Source organism: Camelus ferus, chromosome 12 (genome assembly GCF_009834535.1).
Source record: "Camelus ferus isolate YT-003-E chromosome 12, BCGSAC_Cfer_1.0, whole genome shotgun sequence".
In the NCBI taxonomy this organism is placed as follows: Eukaryota; Metazoa; Chordata; class Mammalia; order Artiodactyla; family Camelidae; genus Camelus; species Camelus ferus.
In genome coordinates, this window is record NC_045707.1 from 8,221,526 (window position 1) to 8,246,165 (window position 24,640).

At 56.8% G+C, this 24,640-nt stretch overlaps 1 protein-coding gene and 1 long non-coding RNA gene across 5 annotated transcripts; one reads left to right on the forward strand and one right to left on the reverse strand.

Moving 5' to 3' along the window:
* The first annotated feature begins 1,458 nt into the window (after positions 1–1,458).
* On the forward strand, positions 1,459–22,467 carry PARVG (parvin gamma). Of its 4 annotated transcripts, none has more exons than XR_004324365.1 (14): positions 1,466–1,586; positions 1,825–2,184; positions 3,189–3,283; positions 4,802–4,866; positions 6,295–6,397; positions 6,951–7,091; positions 7,946–8,061; positions 9,153–9,208; positions 10,551–10,573; positions 12,578–12,636; positions 12,856–12,924; positions 15,004–15,105; positions 17,050–18,669; positions 19,557–19,629. XR_004324365.1 is itself a non-coding variant. In XM_014553096.2 (14 exons), exons 3-14 carry the CDS (start codon positions 3,205–3,207, stop codon positions 20,099–20,101), a joined length of 930 nt encoding a protein of 309 aa, XP_014408582.1. In that variant the 5' UTR covers positions 1,467–1,586; positions 1,825–2,184; positions 3,189–3,204; the 3' UTR covers positions 20,102–22,467. The 4 variants fall into 4 exon arrangements, 3 of the variants coding, with proteins under 3 accessions (XP_014408581.1, XP_014408582.1, XP_014408579.1); XM_014553096.2 differs by lacking the exon at positions 17,050–18,669 and adding an exon at positions 20,058–22,467 and having other exon boundaries at positions 1,467–1,586; XM_014553093.2 differs by lacking the exon at positions 17,050–18,669 and adding an exon at positions 20,093–22,467 and having other exon boundaries at positions 1,469–1,586.
* On the reverse strand, positions 9,601–15,650 carry LOC116667543. Its single transcript, XR_004324366.1, has 3 exons — positions 15,586–15,650; positions 14,268–14,272; positions 9,601–9,612 (listed from the first exon to the last, which is right to left on the reverse strand). It is a non-coding gene; the product is annotated as an uncharacterized LOC116667543 (long non-coding RNA).
* Positions 22,468–24,640: the final 2,173 nt, after the last annotated feature.

Below are 24,640 nucleotides of genomic sequence, written 5' to 3' on the forward strand. Positions count from 1 at the left end.
GCCTGTGTGCACGAGTGTGGAGCTCTTCAGGGAAGGAATGTGGGTCATTGCAACAGTCCTTTCTGGTCATGGGCTTGTAATTCATTATTTTTAATCTCTCTTCTTCCACTTTTCATCACACCTGTCCCTCCCCCACCCCCCACCGCCAGCCAGGACCTCAGCTGGTCACCATTCACTCCTCGTGGGGGGACCTGAGCCTTCCTTTCTGAGAATTCTGAGTCTGCTTGTCCCGCCCCCGTGGGGTGGCTGCGGGCTGCCATTTTTACCACGTGTCTTGACAGTTCTCAGGGGCACCCCGGGGCTCTCCGTGTTCCAGGCGCCCTCCTCGAGGACCCTCCTCAGCTGTAACCACCCTACTTCCCCTGCATCTTCAGGCTCAGCCTCCTCCTTTGACGTGATGACCGTCTTCTTGTCCATTGGCCCAGTGGCAGTAGGACACCCTCATGGCCAGGCGGTCATGTGGGCTCCTGGTGGAGGTGTCCCCCTCCTGGGTACCAGGGCCGCATAACTGGCACAGCCCAAGTTGCTCTCCCATCTTCAGGGCTGACCCTGCGTGGGGCTGTAACCCTGCCGCCTCCACTGCTGGACCTGCCAGCAGGCCTGGGCGCCCTCAGCAACCCAAGCTGGATCATTTTCTCTGATCAGTGGATGCTGGGGGTGCCCTATGAGAGCAGAAGTTGGGGTTGAGGAAGGGGTGGCAGTACCGGCCACCAGCTCATGTCATTGGCCTGTGTCATTGGGACCTGCTTGGGCCCGTTCCCCTACCTGCCGCTTCCCTTGGACAGTGGAGGGCCATGGCACACAGTTTTGTAGATCAGGAGATCAAATGACACTCGGTATCTGAAGGACTCCTCAGTGTCTGTAGTCTGCCTGATCTGGCAGCAGAGAAAGGGTGGTTAGCTTCCTGTCACCTAGCACTGTCACCTGTTACTATGGAAACTCGTAATTTCAGCCTGGCTCATGAAAAGTCCAGCTCGAGTGACCAGCTCCAGTCTGCTCCATTGTCCTGGAATCTGTCCTTAACAACTCTAGGCCTTTGCACAGGCTGTTCCTTCCCCCTGTAATGCTCTCACCCATCTTCAGCTGGCAAACTCTTATTCATCAGTCAAAGCCCACTTCTCCTTTGGAAAAACTTCCTGATCACTGAGGCAACAATGGCCATCGATATTTATCCCTTAAACCCACTTTGTGCCAGGTAGTGCTCTAGGCACTGGGACAAAGGAGACCTTACGGGGCTGTGGTAAGGAATCACACGAGGATCTACCCTTTAGATAAGGCAGTGAGGGGAGGCTTCCTGAAGGAGGAGGCATTTAAGCTGATAATAACCATCAGTACTCAGCCATTTTAAAAGAGGGGGCAGAGGCTTCCAACAGAGGGCACAGTGAGTGTGAAGACCCTGCAGCAGAAGGTCCGTGGCATTTTCAGGAAGTAGAAGAGTCGCCCAGGTGGCTGGGAGGGTGTGAGAACGGGAGAGTTAGGAGGTGAGGACGGACATGTAGACCGCGGGCTGCATGGGGACCTAGGGGCTGGGCTGCGCCGACTGGATTGCATTTTAAGAGACACCGGGAGCCCTTGGCGGGTTTTGAGTGAGTTGGGACATGAAGCGGGTCCTCCGGTTGCTTGTGGAGAGCAACTCATGGGCGGGAGGTGGGGTGTGAGCGGAACTGGCAGCGCGGGTCCGGGTCCAGCCGGGAGGCTCCTGTGTGGTCCAGGCGAGAGGGCAGGGCCTGGCGTGGGCCGGGGGCGAGGAGCTGGAGGGACAGTTTGCTGACGGTGGGGACATGGGGTCTGCGGGGGAAGCTGACTCCCCGCCTCTGGCCTCAGCGACTGGGTGCCTGGCGCTGCTGTTTGCAAATGAGAAGCCCGGGGGAGGAAGCAGATGGAGAGAAAGAAGAACTAGGAACTTTGAGTTGCAGTAGAGCTCCTGGGGGGCCCGGAGGCGCGGCGGGGCTCCAGGGCCAGCTTTTCGGTGGGGCTGCGGTGACGCTGCTTTCAGAGCATCGGGGCCTGCAGCCCAGCAAGGAGGAAGCTCCCTGCAGACGCAGCCCAGCAGGCCCTGCAGAAGCCACAGGCCTGGGAGGAAGTGAGCCACTTGCCCCTGGGGCCCCCGCCAACCTAGGGAACCCGGAACCTGCTTCTGTTGGGAACCCGGGGACCACCATTCGAGCGCCGAGGAAGCATCTGGTGAGTCCTCCGCTGTGGGGCTCCCGCTCGTCTGTGATGCCGGGAGCCTGAGCTCACGGCAGGGGGGTTCGAAGGGGCCCCCACGGAAAAGGAGCCCAGAGAGCACGGTCTTGGCCGAGACGGCACAGGGAGGGCCCCGCCCGCCACGCTTAGAGTGGGCTGTTCCTCCTGCCCAGGGGCCCAGGGGGGCCGAAGGGCACCGTCTTACTTCTCGTGTATTGAGGTGAACCGTTTCCCTTCCCATTGTCATCTCCCCTAAGCTTCATCCAATGTGTTGGGGAGAAAGGCCACCCTCAGTTTTCTGATGAAGAAACTGAGATCCATGTCAGGGAAGGGACTGCCCAGTCCAGCCCCTCCTTGCAAAGAAACATCAGGACCAGAGAGGGAATGGTGTTTGCCCAAAGTCACACAGCCAGAATGAGGGGGAGCCAACCTGGAACCCAGTCTCCTAGCCCCGAGGCCACGCTCTTTCCTCTCCTCTGACTGCATCCTTTGAACCGAATCCTGTCCAAAAGGAAGCCTGGGGATTCAGGGAATGGAGTTGGCCTAGAGGCTCTGTTCTTCCCTCTCCCACACTTCGGGGCAGGACCGGTCTGCAGGCAGCGCCCCGGTGTCCCCTGGCTGGGTGTCAGCCCTGTGACTGCCTCGTCTCACCACACGCTGGGCCAGCCAGGCCTCCCTGGGGGCTGCAGCTGACCACCCGCTTCTGCTACAGGAGGCCCCTACCCCAAATGTGTGCGCTGGGGAAGCCCTGGGGGCCAGAGAGAAAGTGGGAGGGCACGGCTGTCCCCCGAGCAGGAGAGGAAGTGAGTTAAGGGAACAGGAAAGAGGTTCTGATTCTGCCAGGCCCCGGGGCCCGGCACCCTACTCACAGCGAGGACGGCAGGCTCTGTGAATGCTGGCCCTTCCCTGCGAGCGTATGCCTCCCGGTCTGGAGGCAATAGCACACAGAGCGAGTTTAGGGTGACTCAGAAGCTGACGTCCTCTGTCCCCTGCTTCTCCAGGGCCAGAAAGGCAGCGATGGAGCCAGAGGCCCTCTACAACCTGCTGCAGCTCCCTGGGAAGGTGGACCCACCGGCAGTGGAAGAACTTTCACAAGGTGGGGGCCCGGCGGGGTGGAGGGGGAGGGTCTGCATCGCAAAAAACAAACAGGCCATGCCAGGCACCCAGCTCCGTCCAGCTCTGTCCAGCCCCCGCCTATGCCTTCTGCTTTACACTTGACACCCCTGCTCCTGGAACCTTCTACAGAGTTATCCCTGTATCCCTCATGGCCGCACGTCTCCGGGTTAACCGGTGTGCTGATGCGGATACTAACTGCTGTGTGTGCCCACTCCGTGCTGGCGCTGTGCTGAGCACTTCGGATCCGCAGCAGCTCATCTGAGGCTCTGAGGATGGTGTTAGTACCTGCTTTGTACAGATAAGGAAACCGAGACACAGAGAGCATCGGAGCAGATTAACATCCGGAGCCGCAGGGCCGACTTCATTGACCGTCTGACGTTCTCTGTTTATAAATGGCTTAAGCTTGGAAAGCATCACCAGGAAAACTGCTGTGAGGGTGGTAGGGCTTAGCTATTTGAAAAAAATATTTATTTTCTGTTTTACAGTTGGTTTAGAGGTACTTAAATTTCTGGCAGTCAGAGCTGGGACATGGGATGGTTCTGAGTGGTAAGGAGTCTGCTCCAGGAAGGGCCCTGGCCCCTCCCTCGCTCCCCCGCTCCCCCAGAGTTGACCCAGAGCCCACCCTCCTCCAGTATTATACTCAAAGTTTTCTGGATATCTAGAAGTTTCCAGCTGAGCCATGCAAACACAGATGCAATGCATTTTGTGGATTTGCATTTTGTGCAAGGTCATCCTCATGTGCTGACTCCATTTCCCCCAAGGCCATCAGGACTAGGTGATCCCAAGGGTCCTTCTCGGCTCTGACATCTGTGGGTTCTGTGAGTCTAATATTTGGGGGAGAAGCTGCCCCAGGTCTTGGGGCTCAGAGGACGAGATAGGAGGCCTCAGTGTGCTGTCCACACCGGGGAGCCAGACAGACGCAGGTGAGCCCCACCTCGGCCCCCTGGAGCCCGGGACCCTGGGCTCACCTGGGCCGTGGCTCCTTCTCACACAGGTGGGTGGAGTTGGCAGACAAGACACCGTGTGCCCAGTTAAAAGTGGGTCCGAGAGACAAGAAATAAGTTTTCAATTTAAGTATGTTCCCAGAATACTAACAGTGCAGTGTCTGAGGCTGAGCTTGTATTCAGGAAGGAAGTGAGGGGAAGGGCATTCAGGGCGAGGCGGGAACAGTGAGAGCGAAGGAAGGGAGGTGTGGAGGACGAGGCATGTCCGGGAACCCAAGCCACTTTGGACGTTTGGTGCTCTGGGGGTGTGAGGGCATGTGCTCATATGTGTGCCCGTGTGTCTGCACGTGTCTGTGTGAGTGCACATGTCTGTGCATCTGTGTGTGTGCCTGTATGTGTTTGCATGCGGTGTCTTTGTGCAAAAGCCTGTATCCATGTGCGCACACGCATGCGAGTGTGAAGCAGCAAGGCTGATGATCCCTTGTGGCCGAGGTGCCAGCTCTAGGGGTGACCTGCAGGGTCCCCACATGTGTCATGCTCACCTCTGCTTCCAGGGGAGAAGAAGAAGTTCCTGCCACCCACTTCCCGGAAAGACGCCAAGTTTGAAGAACTGCAGAGGGTGCGAACCCCCCCCCCCCCCGTCTTCTCTGGAGGAGGGAGGTCTTCTCGTCTTCTCGGGGCGGGGACTGTGCGCGGCCCCCTCCCTCCCCAACCTCAAGCTGTGGGTGGCGCTCACGCAGGCCTCTGGGGGACCCACTGGATGGCCGCGTGAAGAACATTTATTGAGCACCTACTGTGTGCCTTGATGGACATGATCCCAGCCAGCCTCACAATGGTTGAGACATCTCTGTTGTCACCTGCATCCTAGGGAGCAGACAGCGAGGCTCGGAGAAGTGACCTGACTTGTGGGGGACACACGGCTGGGCAGGGACAGAGCTGGGGTTTGACTCAGGTCATCAGTCCCAAAGCTTGTGCTTCTCATCTGGCTCAGCTGCCTGAGGTGACAGACAGCTGGAGGAGGGGGCGGGAGCAGGCATGAGTCGCCCAGCTCGCGGGCCTCCTCTTGGCTGCAGGACCAGCGAGGCCCAGGCTCGGGGCCTTCCTTTGTCCTCAGCCTACTTCTCTAGTTTCCATGGGGCCTTTCTTTTGCCGCCTCCAGGGAGGCCACCTGGCTTGCGCTACTTTCAACCCCCAGAGGGTTTGTGCCCCATTTTCCATCTCTTCCTCCCTCCCTCACGTTCCCTCAACCCTTCCATCCACCTTTCCCTCTATTGGGCACCAGGACACAGAGGAGAACCAGCACACCCCGACCCTGGAAAATCTGGTGGGGTGCTGACATGTCATCTTAGTTTGGGTTCCTCCAGCAGCTGATCCTGAAATAAGGATTTGGGTGCAAATGGTTACTGGGAGGTAATTGCAGGAGATGAGGCAGGGGAGTGGGGAAGTAAGATGGGGCGGGAAGGAGCCACCCAGGGTGATGGAGCAGGTGACAGCTGTCGGAGCTCAAGCCTGCTGGGCACCTCTGGGAGCCAGCATGGGGCAAGCCTCTCTGGGCCTTCTTACTGGTGTAGGGGAGCTGGGCTGTTTATCCGCCACGTCCTGTGTGGCTCTGGCTGCTCCCTTAAAGGGATGGGGCATTGCTTCTCTGCCACTTCCAGCCTGATGAGCACGAGCAGGGTGGGGCTGGCCTCCAGGGACAGCCCTCAGGCCTCGCCCCAGAGGGGGTCGGCCATCGTGGAGGACCTCGGTAAGGTCTGCGGGAGGGGGCGGGACGTGAGCAGCCCCTGTGCTACCAGCCCCTTATACAGGACAGACAACTGCCCACAGCGCCCAGGTCTGTGGTGGAGAGAAGCAGAGGGTCTGCCAGAGCCCAGAGCAGCCCCCTAACTCAGCCTGGGCGATCAGAGCAGGCTTCCCAGAGGAGGTGACATTTGACCTGGCCTTGAAGGCTGGGTAGGAGTTGGCTGGTGGGAGGAGGGCAGAGCTGAGCCTGGTTAGGGGCCAGGTGAGAATTGGCCCCGGGTCAGCTGTCCCTCGGGGCCTGCAGGTGCTGATGGAGTGGATCAACGCCGAGCTCCTCCCCGAGCACATCGTGGTCCGCAGCCTGGAGGAGGACATGTTCGATGGACTCATCCTGCACCACCTTTTCCGTGAGTGGCTGCTGACAAAGCTGTGAAGTCCGGAGAGCAGGGTGGGCCTGCCTCCTCTGCAGAGCCCTCAGAGGATGGGCTGTGGGTCAGTCCCCCCCGGCATGGCTGCCTAAGCATCTGCCGAGCACCTGCCGCGGACCAGGCGGGGTTAATCCTCAGAACATCTCTGTACTATTACCGTCCCCATTTTACAGACGAGGAAACTGAGTTCTGAGAGGCCTAGTGACTTGTCCCAGGTCTCACCATGAAGAAGGCGGAGGAGTCAGGGGTCTCGGCTTTAACCCGAGGCCACGCGGCCCCGCCGGAATGAGGAGCGAGAGCTGTGTGGGAGGCTGAGGGGGTGGGGCAAGGGGATGGTCAAGGTGATGTGGGCCAGTGGGGATCCTGCTGTAGCCTGGGTGCCCCCCACGTGGAGGGGCAGCACCCTTACTCCTCGGAGGAAGGAGACCGGCTGTGGGTCCCCCTGCAGGGGCCCCAGCTGTCCTCACCCCTTCCCCTCCCTCCCCCAGCCTTCCCCACCCTCTCCCTCCCTCATTCCTTCTCCTGCCCTCAGAGAAGCTAGCGGGACTCAAGCTGGACGTGGAGGAGATCGCCTTGACGGCGGCCAACCAGAGGCGCAAGCTCACGGTGGTCCTGGAGGCTGCCAACCAGAGCCTGCAGGTGGAGGAGCAGCAGGCCCAGTGGAGCGTGGAGAGTACGTGGGCCTCGCCTTGCCTCGGCCAGGGCTGCTCAGGGGATGGGGGGCCCGGGGGAGCAGCCATCCCGCTCACTTCTGTCTCCCGGTGGGAGTGGGGGGATGTGCCGTGAAGTCCCGTGTCAGGATGTAAACGCAGCCGCGTCCATAACGCAGCCATGAATTATTGTGTTCCCCGCACCACGCATGCACCGTCCACCTCGTCAGATGGGCACAACTGTCCCGGGTGTTAATTTATTTGAGTTGTATGCGCAGTGCCTGCTCTTAAGAAATTAGTGTGCAAAGCCCCACTCTGTTAACCATTTGGTATGAATTTCCTGTTATTTCAACCTCTCCATCCTGTCCATTTTCCAGTTGAGAAAACAGAGGCCAAAAGGAGTTGAGTAGCTTCTCCCAGGTTGGATGGCCGCCGTGTAGCAGTTTTCCAGCCCAGGTTTTTTAGGCCCCCTGCCGCTACCTTCGCCGCTGTTTCCACTCTTACACTCAATAATTGTTGTTTGTGATGTTGGCCCTGAATCAAGTCACATTCGGCTTAAATCAAACAATTTGTTCAACCAGGGCCCTACTGTAGGACATTTAGTTGTTCAAACAGCCCTGCGGTGAACATCTGTGTGTTAAAAGCCCGGTCCAAGTGGTGGATTGTGCCTCGAGCTGTATTTGCAGAAACGGATGACTAGGGCAGAGCGTGCCTAGTTTTAGGTTCTGAATACAGCTCTCTAGACCTCGGCTCTCCAGAAGGCTGGACACAGAGCTCCTTGGGCTGCAGCGGGGGGTGGTGATGATAAGGAACCCACCATGTGGCCCCAGGTTTGGCGGCCCCCAGAGCTCTGACCTCATGCCCCCTCCCCTCCCAGCCATCTTCAACAAGGACCTGCTGGCCACCCTGCATCTCCTTGTGGCCCTGGCCGAGCACTTCCAGCCTGACCTGCCCCTCCCAGCCAACGTCCAGGTGGAGGTGATCACCATGGAGGTAGGGGGCCATGGATCTGAGGATGCCCGCCTGCAGGCTGGGCATCTCAGGGCCACTTCGCCACATCCTGGGTCGGGGGCTGCTGCAGGCGGTGGGGGCTGAACCGGAGTGAGTTCCAGGGAGCTGTGAGAAAGATCAAATCCCACCAGGACAGCAGAGAGGGTCTGGGCTAAAGCTGTGATGCCAAGAGTCCAGTGGGGCCATGAGGAGGACTGTGGGCCAGCCAGTCCCTCTTACTTAGCAGATGGCACCTGCCCGGGGTGTCATGAAGGTCCTGGGTGATGTCAACCGTGCACCTGGGTCACAAGTGGCCATCTGTTCCCAGCCTTCCTGGAGGCTTCACACCACTGAGTCATAGCCACTGCCTCGTCACGTTGACCGTCTCAACCCCTGACTGATGGGTGTGGCGATGGTTCCAGGGACCTTTTGGGCTTCTCTGTTCACGGGATTCTCTCTCTAGCACACACACGACTTGTGCCATAGCTGATGGCCCAGGAGTCCACGGCTTCTCTCTCACACAGACCCTGAGCACCACAGACAGGGCCCACCTGCTCCCGTTCCCCACCCTCCCCTCCTCCAGCGGTACCTGGGTACCCGGGGAGCAGCGGGGCTTGGCTGGAACTCACCCAGCAGAAGAAGTCCAGCCAAACTCCAGAGAAACTCATTCTTACTTTTTCAAAATCATTGCATTCTCCACTGAGTGGTGCCTTGGCTTTGTTGACAAGTATGCAAATCGGAGGTGACTTCATTCCTTCACTCATTCATTCATTCACCCACCTATCATTCCTTCGTTGTTCAGATCAACACCTGCCCACGGACGCCCTGTGAGCCAGGCACTGGGCAGGCTTTGGGGATACCTGGGGCACAAGGCAGGTGGTCCCCATCCTCTGGGGACTCAAGGCCCATGGGAAGGACAGTGAAGCTGGCCGCAGCAGCGAGGGCTGCCCAGGAGGCCACCTTGAGGAGGGGATGTAGCAGAGTAAACCAGGTCCCTCGGGGCTGCCTTGGCCCCTACTGTCTTCTCTAGAGGCAGGTGTCGGTTGTAGAATTTTCTGGGATTACTCCATTTTGGGTCCTTTTTTCTCTCTTAGAGCACCAAAAGTGGCTTGAAGTCAGAGAAGTTGGTGGAACGTCTCACTGGATGCGGGTGAGGGAAGGACCACAGATGGCGGCAGGGGCCTGGCTGTGGTTTCTCGGGCATGGATCGTGGGGCCTGGGGCCAGGGGCTGGGAGCAGACCCACCTGGTCTGGGGTCTCTGGACCTCGACACCATGCTGGGTCCTTAACGCCAGGTGCCTGGGAGCTGTTGGGAAGACTTCCCCACGTCCTCGCAGGGAGATGCAGAAACCTGACAGCCCAACAGCAGGGCCCCGCAGGCTTCCAGGTGCTGGGAGGCAAGGGCCCAAGCGCTCGCTCGCACCGTCAGCACTGAGTGAGCGCCTACTGTGTGCAGGGCGGGGCTTGTGCTTGAGTGCCAGGTCAGCCAGCCATTGGCCTTTGTCTGTCTGGACGAGCAGGATGCCGGAAGTTGCTCAGCCAGTGAGCTCTTCCCTCCATTCTCCCAGAGGTAAAGGCCCCCCGGGCAGTCCTGGCTGCAGTGCCGCCCAGTCGGAAACACTCACCTTCGGGAGGTGGGGCCATGCACGTGGGCTCTGCAGCGAGAGAACCAGAGTCCTGGGTTAGAAGTGGGGGGCTCCCATTAGGTGTGTCTGAACTGCAAGCTGAGTTTAGAAGGGCCTCAGAGAGGGCGGGGCCTGGCCTGTGGCCGAACCTCCCAACTGCCTGGGAGGTGAAGGAAATCCATCTCCGTCCCCACCCTGCGCGGCCCGGGTCCCTGCCAGGGGCATGGTCGGCGGGGCCTCTCGGCTCTCTGTAGAGGGCTTGGCGGAACTTGGGCCCAGAGTCTTGCTTCTAGGGGGTGGGGCTGGGGTGGAAAATTGAGCAATAAAGTCAAAGAAAAACCATTCAAAAAAAAAAAAAATAAGAGTGAAAAAAGGCAGACACAAAAGAGTCTGTAGGATTTCATTTCACAGCCTGGAGCAGCCGGCGGACAAGCGGAGCGGTGACGGTCTCCGTGGGCGGGGTTTGAGGGAGACACGCGGCGGGCACTGGGGGGGATCCGGGCCTCGTGGGGGGCGGTGACCACGCCTGGGTGTGCCCACGGAACACGCGCAGGCTCTGAAGTTAGGATTTGTGCAGTTTATGGTGTGTAAAATACGCTCCCCCCGACGTAAAACAGCAGCCACGAAGGACACAGTCCAGACACTTCCAGGCATGGGGGCGTCAGGGGCAGGGGATGAGCCTCTTCTGCAGTTTGCTTTCCGGGAGGGCCCTGCCAGCTTCCGGAGCTGCCAGGAGGGAAAGCAGCGAGGCCAGTCTCTTTGTCAACCTGGCCGCGGCTGAGTCTTGTCATATTAAGAGACCACAGGTCTGAAGCTTTTTTTTTTAACCACGCGTTTGCTTTTTTCCTCCTACAATTTCCCCTTTAGCACAGACAAGGACCAGCCTTCCAGTGAGTACTTTCCTAATTTAAGGAGCTCTTTGTCTGTTGGGTGTGTGTTGAGACAGACACGTAATGAGGAAGAGATGACTGCTGGGGTGCCCACACTTCCTCTGGGGTCCGCTGTGTGTGTTTCAAGCCTCCTTGTCCATATGTCCCTCCTTCTGTCTGTCTGTCTGTGCATCTGGCTTTTCCTTCCTATGAAACTGCTCATAGGGGTAGAGAGATTTATAATTCCTATCGGTGGGGACTCTGGGGTTGTTCAGTGCACGGGCTCCAGAGCCAGGCAACCTGGGTTCAAACACTAATTCCCTCGTTATTAGCCACGTGAACTTGGGCAAGTGTCTGAGCCTGTCTGTGCCGCAGTTTCCTCATCTGTAAAATGGGATTAATAATGGCATCCACCTCTTGGGCTGGTGGTGAGGCTTAAAAGATACTTTGTCAATGTGCTTGGCAGAGAGTAAGTGCTTAATAGTGATTGTTCAGTAATCTTGCTGCTGCTTTTGTGACGGAGCTCGTCAACCACCCGACTGATTGATCCAGACATTTCTTCTTTCATTCATTCACTTGTTAGTCAGTCTGCCTGGCCAGCTGGTCATCTATCCATCCATCCATTCATCCACCCACCCCTGCATCCATCCATTCATCCATCCACCAACCCATCCATCCATCAACAATCCATCCATCCTAACATTTTTCCTCCCTGAACTCTCCCTGCTTAGGACACAGAGCTGTATAGGCAGGGGGTTCTCCAAGGACATCTCACCTGCAAAGGTGGAAATAATGACCTGCAAGGGGCTTCTGAGAACAGGGGCTGAGAAAGCTTGAGTGGAGGAAGGAAGGAGAGAGGAAGTGCAGGGGAGCTGATGGGATGTCTGAGCGTGTGTGTGCGGAGCATCAGTGTGAGGACGTGGGGGTTTCCCAGGAGCAGTGTTTGTTAGGGGGCCACATGAGTCTGGGTCACACAATGAGGAGCAGGGACACGGAGCAGGGTGCCCTTTCTAGCATGTCCATCCTGTTCTGGCCTGTGTCACCTGGGTAAATTCTCAATTCCTGGCTCCTTCAGGGACACAATTTCACTGAGTATAGCCAAGAGGTCTGGGAGGGACCACTGGTGTTTCCACCATGTTCACTGGTTTACGGGACATTTTTAACATGTAGGGTGCTCTCTGGTGCTCCTTTCCCCCCTTCACTAGTGAGGGAGCTGAGGCACAGAGAGGTGAAGTGACTTGCTTAGAGTCACACAGCTGCTGAGTGGCAAAATCCAAAGGTGAATTCTTCTACCCGGTTTGGGTATTCAGTGCCTGAGGACCAGAGTCCCCCGGGGAGGCGTGTTGGCTGGAAATAGCAGGAACGCAGCTTGCAGGAAGAGGGCATTAGTCTGAAGACCTGGCGCCGCTGAGGTGGCCGGGGCCTGAGCTGCTAAGTTGCTTCCGCAGGCATGACTCAGCTGCTCGGGGTGCAGGCCTTTTTCGCGCTGCAGGTTCATAATCTGGGAGGGCTGGGTGTCCTTACTCTGCTGACACACAAACGATGGGGAGGACACTTGTGGGCGAAGTGTCAGTCCTGGGCTGGTCCCTGCTCAGCCCCCGTGGTAGCTCCCGGGGACTTGTGGGCGGAGGAGGGACCTGGGGGCGGGGGGCAGGGCAAATTCCTAGAGGAAGGAATGGTGTCCACAGCAGACAGGGAAGCCTTTAAGTCCTATTGTGTGCCCGGCCACTGTGACACGTGTGTCACCTACTCCTGAACTTGATTTTTGCAACGACCCCACCCTGTAGGTATTTTCAGCCATACTTTACAATGAGGAAACCAAGGCACAGAGACGGGAGGCGAGTCCCTTCAGGCCACACAGCCAGGGGAGCAGTGACTCAGTTCTGTTCTTAAATTCAAGAACCTTGAGCTAAAACTACAGCTCCCTGCAGACTGGTTGTTCTGAGAAACTTTGGTGGAAAAAAGTCCCAGTTTGGCACAGAGATAATAGCATCGTAACGAGGTGTTTATCGGCTCTGTCTGCAGAGGACGTCTTTGATGAATTATTTAAGCTGGCTCCGGAGAAGGTGAACGCTGTGAAAGAGGTAAGGGAGATCAAAGCTCCGTGCATCTCCCCCGCGGCCCGCCCACCCACTGCCCACCCGAGTTGTGTGTGGGGGTGGCGGTCGGGCAAAGGGGAGGGAACCGAGCCCTCGTGCTGCACCTGCTGTGTGCTGGGCGTCACGGGTGGGCCTTTAGGTGACCTCGAGTGGGAAGGTCACGAACCTGACCTAGGGGCCTGGGGCCTTTTCTTTCCTGAGTAGGCCATCGTGAACTTCGTCAACCAGAAGCTAGACCGCCTGGGTCTGTCGGTGCAGAATCTGGACACCCAGGTGGGGACTCAGCTGCAGGGTCCGGGTAGGGAAGGGCCGTGGGGTGTGGGTCGGGAGAGGATTCTGCAGGGCCCCGCCTTGTGTGGCCCGGGGCACGTCACCTCCCAGAGCCTTGGGGGCGTCCTCTCCAACGGGGGTGCTGCTGTTGGGCACAGTGGGGGTCCCGCGACGTGAGGGCTGAGGGCTTGGTTTACATTGTTACTACTTTTCACTGTCAAGTAGCCATTTCTCAGCTCTTCTTTCAAAATTAATCTCAGACTATCAGGTACTGAATAAGAACATGAGGTTTCCCTGCGACATTGCATCCGCTCACAGCGTTTATCAGGTTGTGCTGTGCGCCAGGCGTGGCTGCGGGTGTGGACACGGCCCTGCGCCTGCAGGCTTCGTGTCGCCCGGACCGCCGTGGCTGACTCACGCCGAACCAGTCCCTGGGCAGGGGCAGGCTCTGACGAGGTCCCCTTCCGCGGTGGGCCACGGCCTCCCATGAGGACGCTGTGCCCCGTAGCTTCCCTCAACGCAGTGGGGAGCAGAGGACCTGCGAGGTTAACTACCAGCCCCGGGCCTTCAGGGCGGTGATGGAGCCTGCTGGACCCTGGGTGCCTTACCTGCACGTGGCGGTGTAGGTGTCCGGCCGCCTGGGCTTTGCTTAACTAGGGGCAGGTGGTGAGGCCGGGTCTGGCCACCACATGGCTTCCGGTGGTCTTTCTTAGCCGGAGCTGCTGACTTCTCAGACACAGCCTGACTTTAGCCAACCAGGAACCATGGTGTGGCGCCGCCCTTGGAAGCTAAAACTGATAAAGCCCTCACGAGGTGGCCAGCCCGGAGCAAAGCGCTCGGCATACATGAACTTACTAAATCCTCCCAACAACCTCCTTAGGGGGGAACTGAAGCCATCCTATTTTACAGATGAGACCATTAAGGCACAGAGAGGTTAATTAACTTGTCCAAGGTCACACAGATTAAATGGTGGACCTGGGATTTGAACCCAGGCTGCGGAGGCCAGAGTTGGTGCTCCCACACCACCTCACGTGGTGGCCACCTGAGAAGTCTGTGTGTGGTGTCATGCGGGGACACGGCAGGGGGCAGATAGCAGACTCTCAAGCCAGATGGGCACACGTTGCTCCTGGGCTCTGAGGATGCCTCCTCCACCTTAGCTGTGTGGCCTTGGACCTGGACTTCTCTGAACTTCAAGCTCATCTTTTAAAATAGGTCTAAGGATACCAACCTCATAGAACTGTGAGTAAAAAATGAGATGACCAGCATCCAGTGTTTCATATATTGCCAGGCACGCTATAGACACCCAACAAATGATACGTTTGTGGTTTTATTGTATTTTCTGGGACGATTTCTTAGGTATGTATTCTACCAGTTTCATCTTTATCTCTCACTTGGTAAAGTAATGGCATTTGGAGAATAATGGCACATATGAAGATGTCTTTAGGAACAGCTGGATAAAAGGGGCTATTGAAGTCCCTGGCGTTCGGGTGAATATTAGCAGAGAAGATTCCAGGCCAAACTAATAACATCAGAACAGACCTAACATGAGCAAATTCCATTAAGGACTTCGCGGGGTAGTTTCCCCCAATATCCGATCTTGTGTCTTGTGTCTTTGAAGGGACTGAGTGGGATTATATTAGCGTACGATGTGCTGGGATGACAGCTTTATCTCTGAGCACACAGACAGAACAGGCATATATTAATGCGGCCCAGCAAAATGAGCCCGGTGTGAGCTCTGCGTCCTCCTGGCGGAGTGATTCTACCCTTAACCCTGTTTTCTCCAGCGCTTCTGTAGCTCATGGCATAGTGTGTGGTTTAAAACCTGAACTGAAGCCACTTCACAGAAAATGTGAGAGTAGCTTCGCTGTATGGAGCAGGTGCCGTGTGCTAGGCGGCCAAGGCCTGCTCTGAAGGACCGCTGCCCCTCTTTACGACCATACTGCGAGGTCAGGGAGGTCGTCCCCGTTTCTCAGAGAGGAACCTGGGGCTCGGGGAGGTAGTGTGATTTCCGGAGGGCTACGCAGCCTGCAGGAGACGAGGTGGGATCCTGCAGGCTCCCTGCCCCCAGCCCCCTCCTTGCAGTTTGCAGATGGAGTCATCCTGCTCCTGCTGATTGGACAGCTGAGAGGTTTCTTCCTGCACTTGAAGGAATTCTATCTCACTCCCAGCTCTCCTGCAGAAATGGTGAGTTTTCTCAAGACATCCCTTGCTGGTCTCCTTCTGAGTGGACAGACCTAGGGAACTGGTATGACCAGCCTTTCTTCAGTTCCAGATGAAGTGAGAGGTAGAAGGAAATCTGTTTGTTTGTCCATATGTCTGTCCAGCCATCCACCAGTCTCACCCATCAACCCTCACACCTATCCACTGACTTGCCCATTTGCTCATCCACCCAACTCATCTACATTCACCTGCTTGCCCATTCATCCTCCACCTGCCCATCCATCCATCCACCCATTCATCCATCCTTTCATCCATCCATCATCCATCTATCCATCCATCCATCCATCCATCTGCCCATCTGCCTATTCCTGCCTATTCATCTGTCTATCCATTTATCCATCTTCCAGTCCATCCATCTGATCATCCATCCATCCATATAGCCATTTATCCATCCATCCATCCATCTATCCATCCATCCATCCATCCATCCATCAATCCATGTACCTTATCCTCCATTTTCTGAGGTCCTGCTTGATGTCAGGCCCTGTGGGCCATAAAGACAACCCAGCACAGCTCCTGCTTTTAGGACCCCTCAGTCTACACTTGCTGAACCGTCAGTGATGTACGTTCTTCCAGGGCCGTGATGAAGTGCGTTGGTTCTTGGTGGGTGGCCAGCGGGGGACCTGAATGAAAGTGTGGTTAGTAGAACCTGCAAGAGTCAGGAGGGGCCTTGCGTGGGAGGTGGCACTGAAATTGACTAGGCGTGGTTTGCAGAGTTAACTAGGGAGGGCCCCCCAGGGAGGGAACAGCGACAGCAAAGGCTCCAAGGTGGCAGGGGTTCTGGCCTTGTGGGAGTGAGGAGTCCTCGCGTGGATCCTGCAGTCTGGGAGGCAGCGGTGCAGGCTCAGAACTGGCGTGCCATCACCTCCTCCTCGTTCACTGGCCAGAGCAGGCCCTGTGGCCTTGGTGGGGAGGCGGGGGAGCCCTGCGGTGTGCGGTGCCGTGAGGATGCAGAACAGGCCAGTGAGGTGCTCTCCCAAGGGCACAGTGGACGAACGTGCCAGTTCCTCCCTGCATCTGAGCAGGAACCATCCTCATCCCCATTTCCATCTGAGGATGCTGAGCTCAGAGAGGGTCAGTAAGCTGGTCAACCAGTTTGGGTCAAGGTCAGATTGGCATCCAGGCTCATCTGTCTCCAAAGCCAGAGGGGTGTCCTCGTTTCCTTCCTGGGGAGCCAGGCCGAGCCCCACGGGAGACGGAGGGGGTGACACCCCCAGGGCTGCAGGGACCGTGCGAGGGCTTAGGCGCGTCACAGCGAGGCTGAGACCGGGGCGCTGACCCTGCACCCAGAAGGCAGTTCACTGGCATGTGAGTGGCGAGGGAAGGTGGGAGGATGGCGCCCGTGGGAAGAATGGCTCCAAGCGGGGACCCTCTGTGTTGCTCGGCTGTTGGGGCTTCCTGGGGCGCCGAGGCCTGTGCTCGACATCTGCACACCCCAACCCCAGCACAAGCCAGGGTCAAATGTCCTGACCTCTAAGGCCCCGTGTGCAGCTGGCTTGGTGATGCCACTGATTTTAGAGCCAGCTTCCGAAGATGAGCCACATTGTAGACGAGGGAAAGGAGCAGCTCTGCTCAGACACCTGAGAATGAGTTTACAGTATGTCGTAGGGAAGCTCAGCTGCGGGAAAGCATCGTCAAAACGCTGAAGAGGTCTTTATTGCAGAGCGCGGCCCAACGGCCCTTTCCGAGGGTGGGACACCTGAGGGACTGTTATCTTGGCAGAGTGGCCTCTGGAAATTGAATTTCTCATTATCAGACCTTCTGTGCTGGTGGCGTCTGTGTGAGATTGCCACCTGTTGAGGGAAGAGAAGAGATGGACGGAGGAGAGGCACCATCTGCTCGGCAGAAATGAAAACGCTGGGGCCAGGAATCGTTGGCTTCCTCCCACGTGCAATTCCTTCTCCCCAGGGCGGTTTGAATGCATCCTTCTGGGTCGTAACCTTTCCATGGCTCCGTGGAACGTGATCGTGTTGCTTTCATCACCTCAAACTGTGCATGGAAGAAAAATGACTCTTTGAGTAGAGTGTGGTGAGATGGTTCTGGAGCCCGGGGCAGCTCCTCCAGGTCAGACTGAGCACTGTCGAGGAGCGGGACCCAGAGAAGCGAGCTCCATCGTTGTTCTAGCGTCGACAGCAGCAGTCCTCAAAGCGCGAACTCCTCTGTGGCGAGGCCAGAGCGCAGGACACTCAATCAGTATCTTGTTAAATAAGTGAAAGAACGAAGTATTTCCAAAACACTGGACCTGTGAGGGGCTCTGTACAACGGATCCCATGGTCAAATCACTTGGGAAAACATGCACAGTTTCAAAGGCTCAGGAGATGCCATAATGTATTCAAGGCTCCGAGAAGTCCTGCAGCGAAGGGCTTCCACATGACTTGGTGGAAGCCAGCCTCGGTGTCTCGTTCTCACTCTGATCTTTACTCTCTGTGCATCCTGTGAATAGTGTTCATGACAAGATTGTGAATAACAGTGACAGTCGCAGCCCTTATTTTCTAGAATTTTCCAGTCTCGGGGAAGACTTGGGGACATAATGACAGGACGAGTGATGGAGGTCTGACTGACTCACTCTGAGGTTTCCTTCCACCTGGTCTGGACATCCCCAGAGGTGTGTTCCACCTGCTTGGGAGCATTGCTCCTCTGTGACAGCCTTGGCTTCTTCTTGACCAGCTACAGAGCAGACAGCTCTGCTGGGCTGATGACCAGCCTCTGCCACTCCCTCTCTGTCATCTTGGACCTACCCTCAGCTCAGCCACTCTGTCCATGTGATGCTCCAACAGCAACTGTCCCCAGGAGAAGGATGCTCCCTCTGCCTTCCAAATCCCTGTGGTCCTGTGGCCACCAGGGAGCCGGCTGGCACAAAGGTCTCCAGCTCCGTGCCCTGGGAACAGCGGGAGTCCCTGCAGGTGGCTGCAGGTGCTCCCCTGGCCCCACCCTGTGTCCTTGGACCAGGGCTGTGGCCCACCCTTTCCCCCTCAGAGAGGGTTCTTTCTCGGGGGCTTCGGGGACCCACACATCTCACTTCCCAGCCCTTGTGGGAGCCTGGGCACAGGGAATTTGCAGGGAGGCCCTGGCTGAGGCCAGCCTCCTACTGTGCCTTCATTATTCCAACTTCAGATCTTGCTTTGTGCTTTCAATTCTGTCTCCATCATCCCATTCAACCCGCATGGCAGCTTGGAGAGGCAGCTGGAAGATATGCTATTTAAGACCAGGAGACAAAGACCCAGGCAGGACGTGTGACTTGTCGACATGTGACTTGTGACCTGATGGGGGCTGGTGCACAGACATCCAACCCAGATCTGCCAGACCTACCAGGAGGTGACCGGCGGTGGCCTCGGCAGAGCTGGCCTCCTCAGATGGGCCTCCCTTGTCTGCTGCTCAGCCAGCCGGGCCTCTAGGCCCCTGGCTAGATCGCCATGGGAACTTTCTGGCCTGTTTGAAGCAGGCTTCGGGGCCGGGATGGCTGGTAGATGGGAAGATGGGATGAGCACGGCCGGCCAGTCTGGGGCATCCAGCCTGCACGGTGGCCCTGTGAGTGGCTGAGCCCAGTGGCTGCTTGAGGTCACAGTGAGTCGGGGGCTCAGCTGGCTTTAGTCCTCGCTGGTCCTGCTTCGCCCCACACCCTCTCTCCACCACACCAGGTGGCTGCCCAGAGCAGGACAGGGGTCTTTTCAGTTGTGTCTGAGGCCCCAGGGAGAAACCAGTTCTGAAAAGGCAGGACTCCACTAACAGAAGAGCTGCTCTCAGCCAGGGCTGCCGGGGCTCCCTGAGGCTCCCCACCCAGTGTCCCTTATCAAGACACAGGGGAAACGGTGGTGACTCCACTTTGCAGGGAGCAAGTGGAGGCCTGGAGGCGCCAAGGGGCTTGCTTGAGGTTACCTGGGGACCGAGTGGGGATCTGAATCTGGGTGGGCCTGACTGAGGCCCAGGCACCCTCCCCGGGGCTGGAGGCAGCGCCAGGCAGAGGGGTGGCAGCAAGGACAGGCACCTGGGCGGGGGCGGCTCCTCCAGCCCCCAGCCCGCTTTGCACAGGCATCAGAGTAAGACAGACCCGGTTCTGGCACTTTCTGTCCTGGGAGTTCAGATGAGCCCTGTGGAGACTCTGAGCCTTGGTTTCCTCCTCTATGCTTTACCTGTGGAACTCAGCTGTTTCTGGGGGAGTCTCTGCTGCTCATGGGTTTAGGGACTACATCCAGAAAGGTCAGGATGAACCTATGTTCCTTCCTCTGGCTAAGTCCCCTCACCGGGCAGGACTCACCCTCAGGTGTCACCTCCACCAGGAAGCCTTCCCTGATTCCTGGGCTGTGTGCCTTCGTCGGGGCCTGCCTTTACCATGAAAGGTGGCCCCCTTGAGGCATGCTGGGTGCTGGGTGGGGCTCCTCATCTTGCCGACATCTGATGGGGTCTTGTGATCGTAGCTGCACAACGTCACCCTGGCCCTGGAGCTGCTGAAGGATGAAGGTCTTCTCAACTACGCCGTCAGCCCTGAAGGTGCGTGCAGCGGCCCCGTTCCTGGGCAGCCAGAGTGGGCCGCAGGGTGTGGGGACGGACATGTTGATGCAGCCTCTTGCCTGGCATCGTGGATAATGAGTGTTTGTTGAGTTTTCCTGGGGGTAAGGGGTGTGCCCTCAATTTCCACCCACCCTAGTGCAGGGCGACCCTGGGGAGAAGAGATGAAGGACCAAGGTCCCTGGGGGAGGGCTGTCCAGAGAGGTGAGACCTTGAGGGGGACCCCACAAGAGGGTGCAGGGGAGGACTGGACAGGAGTTGGTGGTGGCAGGGTCATGTGAGGGGTCCTGGGACTCGGGCAAACTGTCCTGGTCTGCCAAGAATTCTCCTGGGGTTAGCACTGAAGTCCGGTGTCCCAGGAAATCCCTCGGTCCCGGGCAGACCTGGACGGTCGGCTGCCGCCCGTGTAGGCCTGAGCGCAGCCCTGCCCTCCCCCGGCCTGCAGACATCGTGAACAAGGACGCCAAGAGCACGCTGCGGGTCCTCTACTGCCTGTTCTGCAAGCACAAGCTGGAAGAAAACACGGACGGGATGCCCCAGGGACCCCCCAGTTAACTGCCACTGCCTCCCAAAGCTGCCTCTCGGAGCCTGCCTGCAGGGCCCAGCTGGAGGGCCCGAGGGCCGCAGAGGGATGGCCCGTGGTCCAGCCAGCCCTGGGGCCTCCCCTGTTTTCCTGTGTGTCTGTGGCATGCCTGCCCCACCACCCCCTTCGCTGTTTCCTGTTTCCATCCTTCTGAACATCTTTGAACCCACTAGGTGTGGATCTGTTCTGAGTCAACCTATGGCCTTGCTCAGTTTATTTTAAAAAATGTATTTCTGGGAGGGATTCTGGGAGCCCTCTGGTGTCCTGAGAAGGACCCTTAAATATGCACGAATATGAGTGGACCCTCCACGCAGCCCCCCTCCCCACCGGGCGGGCAAGGGAGGTGCTCAGGGTCCAGTCTGCTGACCTGCCCTGGGGCTGAGGATCTGGCCCTGCGAGCAGAGGGTCTCTGGGTGTCAGGGCTGAGGGCCAGAGGGACCTCCCGCCTTCCCACACTCAGCTGCTGCTGCCCTCTGGCCTCTCACAGAGGGTAAAGGGCCCTGAAATCACCCTCCAGAGGCAGGAGCTCCGCGTGGCTCCAAAACCAGGCCCCTGTGCTCCTTGGGGAAGATAATTCAGTTACTTGGCGGAGGAACTGTGGCCCGGGCCCACACTTATGGGCGTGATGGTGAGCTTTGCCCAAACATCACAGAGAAGAAATCTTTGTGGTTGAGTAGTGGGTCAGATCATCTCCCAGTCTGTCCCCAAGGAGCTGCTGTGTTGCTCCCTTTGCCACATGTATTTCTCAAAAAAAAAAAAAGAAAGGAAAGAAATTAAAAATGTCCTTGTAGGAAGACTGAGCAGGGGGTCCCAGAAGCTGACAGCTGGTGGGAAGCAGCCTGGAGGAGGCATGGCGGGTGGGGAGAGGCTGGCAGGGGAGGGCTGGGCGGCTGGCGCCGTGCTCCTCCCCTGCTCTCCCAGCTCCAAGCCCCCGCAGAGGACAAAGCCCACTGGGCCCAAGGTTGTCACAGTTTGACAGCCTTGGATTTGGGGAGGAGCCTTGGGGCATGGGCTGGTGTGGGCCAGGCCATCTTTGCCAGACCAGCTGCCAGAGCTTGGAGGATGTTCTACAGGGATTGACATCAGGAACCCTTGGAGCTGGTGTCTGGGTGTGAGATGAGCTTGAGTGGGCTTCCCTCCACCCCACCCCCATCCCCGGGTCCGCCTGCTCCCTTCACCTCCTGATTCACAGGTAATTAGGTGTAGATGAGGCCGTGAGGGCGGGGCCCCCATTATAGGATTAGCATCCTTATAAGAAGAGAAAGAGAGAACAGAGCTCTGTCTGCCATGTGAGGGCACACCAAGAAGGCAGCCGTCTGCAAACCAGGAAGAGAGCCCTCCCCAGGAACCAAATCATCTGGCACCTGCATCTTGGACCTCCTAGATGCCAGAACTGCGAGAAGTAAATGTCTGTTTTTAAAGCTGCCCAGTCTATGGTATCTTGTTATAGCGCCCAGAGCTGACTAATACGGATTCTCAATACCATTAGTCATTAGGGAAATAAAATTAAAACCACAATGAGATCCCACTATACGTTCTTCAATTTAGAATGGCTAAACTGAAGAGACAGACAATATCAAGTGTTGACAAGGATGTTGAGCAGTTAGAATTCTCATACATCTCTGGAGGGAATGCAAAATGGTACATTTACTTTGGAAAACAGTTTGGCAGTTTCTTATAAAGTAATACATACATTCACCATATGACTCAGCCACTTCACTGCTAGGTATTTATCCAAAAAAAAAAAAAAAAAGAAAAAAAGAAAGAAAACATATGGCTATACAAAGACTTACACACGAATAGCAATACTGTTCATAAAAACCAGGCTGGGGAGAACCCAAATGTGCATCGCTGGCAAAGGCAGAAACAAATCAAAGCTTGTCCATATAGAAGGGTTCTGCTCAGGGACAAAGAGGAAAGTGATAGTAACACAAACCCAGCAAGGATGCTGTCAGCAGCGTTAGGCTAAGTGAAAGAAATGAGACACAGAAGGCTACAAGCTTATAAGAAATTCTAGAAAAGGCAGAACTCTGATTTCCAGGGCTGTGGGCTGGACCAGGTGACTGACAGCAGAGAGGCCCGAGGGAACTTTGGGGTGATGGGAAAGTTCTACACGTGATGGATGTGGTGGTGGTTACGTGACTGTACACATTTGTCAAAATTCATCAAATTGTGCACTTAAAATTGGGAAATCTTACCTTTTGTAGATTTTTCCTCAATAAAGCTATACAAATTAATTAAAAAATTTTCTAATTTGCTGTCAAACCCAACAAAGGTGAGAACTGCCAACCAGGAGAGGGAGAGGCCTGTGTAAGGAGGGAGCAAAGAGCCCTGAGGCGGGGGCCTTGATTTCACACTTTTCACGGAGCCTGGTGTGAAGACGGAAGTGGGGCCCCAGGGGGACGCAGCTGCTGATGCTTGCCGAGGCCTGAGCCCACAGGAAGGCTCCTGAAGGGAAAAGGTGAAATGTGAGGGGGAGCACCTTAATGGAGAGAGATACCTGAACAGGTGGAAGGAGCTGGGCTCCAGGTACAGGGAGGAGCACGGGGGAGGGGAGGCCAGGGGGAAAGGGGCCGACATGGGAACAGAGCGCGTGCCCCCCTAGTGCCTGCCTGCAGCGCATGCCCACGGGGATTGTCGCGGCCTTTGGATGTCCTCTTTATCTTTGCAATATCTCTTGCTCTGAAATCCACTTTGTGTGATATTAACAAGCCCCTCAAGCTTTCTTTTAGTGTTAGCAGGTACTAAAGGCAATCTTTTCTAGTCTTTTCCTTTTAAACGATCTGTGTCTTTACATTTAAAAAGAGTTTCTTACAGTTGCACACATAGTTGTGTCTTCTTATCTGATCTGAATACCTCTGCATTTTAATTGCAGGGTTTGGTTCATTAAATATTTTTATTGTGGCAAAATACACACAACGAAATTTTCCATTGTAGCCATTTTAAAGTGTGCAGTTCAGTGGCCTGAAGTACGTTCGCATCGTGCGTAATCATCACTACCATCTCCAGAACTCTTTTCAACTTGCAAAACCGAAACTCTACACCCCTTGAATAATAATTCTCCATTCCTTCCTCCCTCCCGCCCCTGGCAAACCCCGTTCTCCTGCCTGACCAGCCTGGGGCACAGCGTCCCTGGGGTTCCCACCCCAAACTCGCCCCTTGCCCTGTCCTCCTAACTCCCCACCTCTTTGGCTCCTCCAGCCTCCGGGCCCCCAGGTCCTGAGACCTGTGGATCGCTCTAGACCCTCGCGTTCTCCCCACCTGAGTACCAAATCCTTTCTGCCGCACCAACCATCAGGCTGGATTAGTAACTCCCCAGCTGAGCTCTCTGTGTCTCTCCCCTCTCGCCCCAGTTCTGCACCAGCATTTGGAGTTTTTCTGTCCTGGGAACCTGATCGCATTCCTGTCTGCTCTAAACCTCCCGTGCTCCTCGGTGCTCGGGTCCTCCCGGCGCTGCTGGCTTTGTGTCTTCTTGCTGACCGTGTTCTAACCCCCCCCCACCCCTTCCAAACTGCTTTCAGTTCATCCCCTGAAAGCCCCATGGTCTTTATAGGCCTTTCTGATGCTGTCATCCCTCAGCCCACCCACCCTCTTTTGTGAGATTATCCCTCACAAGGGGGCATCTTGAAGAGAGACAGGAGGAGAAATGAACTCTGGGTCAGGGTGGACAACGGAGGGCTGGTCCCAGGGCTTGAAGTGGGTGGAGGGAATGGCCAGGGAGCCCCCCACCCCTGCCCTCGCTCTCCCTCTCTCCTCCATCCCAGGAAATCCGAGCCCAGTTGGAGTTGCAGCAGGAGCTGGAAGCAAGATGGTTCTAGTGGGCTGAGCTGGAAAGCATCCAGGGCCTGAGAAGGAGCTGGCAGCCTTGGGCTGGAGTGCCAACAGCCTCGGAGTGACGGGAAATGCCTCGAAGGCCGGGGTGCCTCGGGGCTGAGCTGCTTCCCAAAATAATCCAGGGGGCAGCTGTCTCGGATTCTGAAACTAGGTCTGGCTGCCTGAGCTGCAGGAGGCCCCGGCCCCACACCAGCCTCCCTCTGGGAACAGATGGCCCTGGGAATATTTTTTTCCTTCCCCAAAGTCAGCTGGTAAGCGAACAGCTTGTCTGGAGAAGAGTGTTTCTCCCCTCCCTCTCTCCTTTGGCAACAGATCAAAGCTGCCACCCCCTCCCCCAGTCCCTGCCCCAATGAGCCTTCCTTTTTATAAGACTTGGGCGGTCGAGGCAGAGGGACATCACTGGCCTTCTTGCCTGAGAGTTCACAGGGTCCTCACCTGCTGGCGGGTTTGACTCAGGGAGCAGCCGTGGCCCCTTGGTCTATGGGGACCTGGGCTGAGCTGGGGCAGCAGATTGGCTGGTTGGAAAATGGACAATAGGGATGTCCCAGAAGTGATTCTTCTAAGAGCCAGCCAAGT

Coding starts and splice junctions, on each gene's coding strand:
- PARVG (XM_014553093.2), top strand. CDS start 3,205: ATGGAGCCAGAGGCCCTCTACAACCTGCTGCAGCTCCCTGGGAAGGTG. Junction 12,925..15,003: donor TGCAGAATCTGGACACCCAG/GTGGGGACTCAG, acceptor CCCTCCTTGCAG/TTTGCAGATGGAGTCATCCT. Junction 15,106..19,556: donor CCAGCTCTCCTGCAGAAATG/GTGAGTTTTCTC, acceptor TTGTGATCGTAG/CTGCACAACGTCACCCTGGC.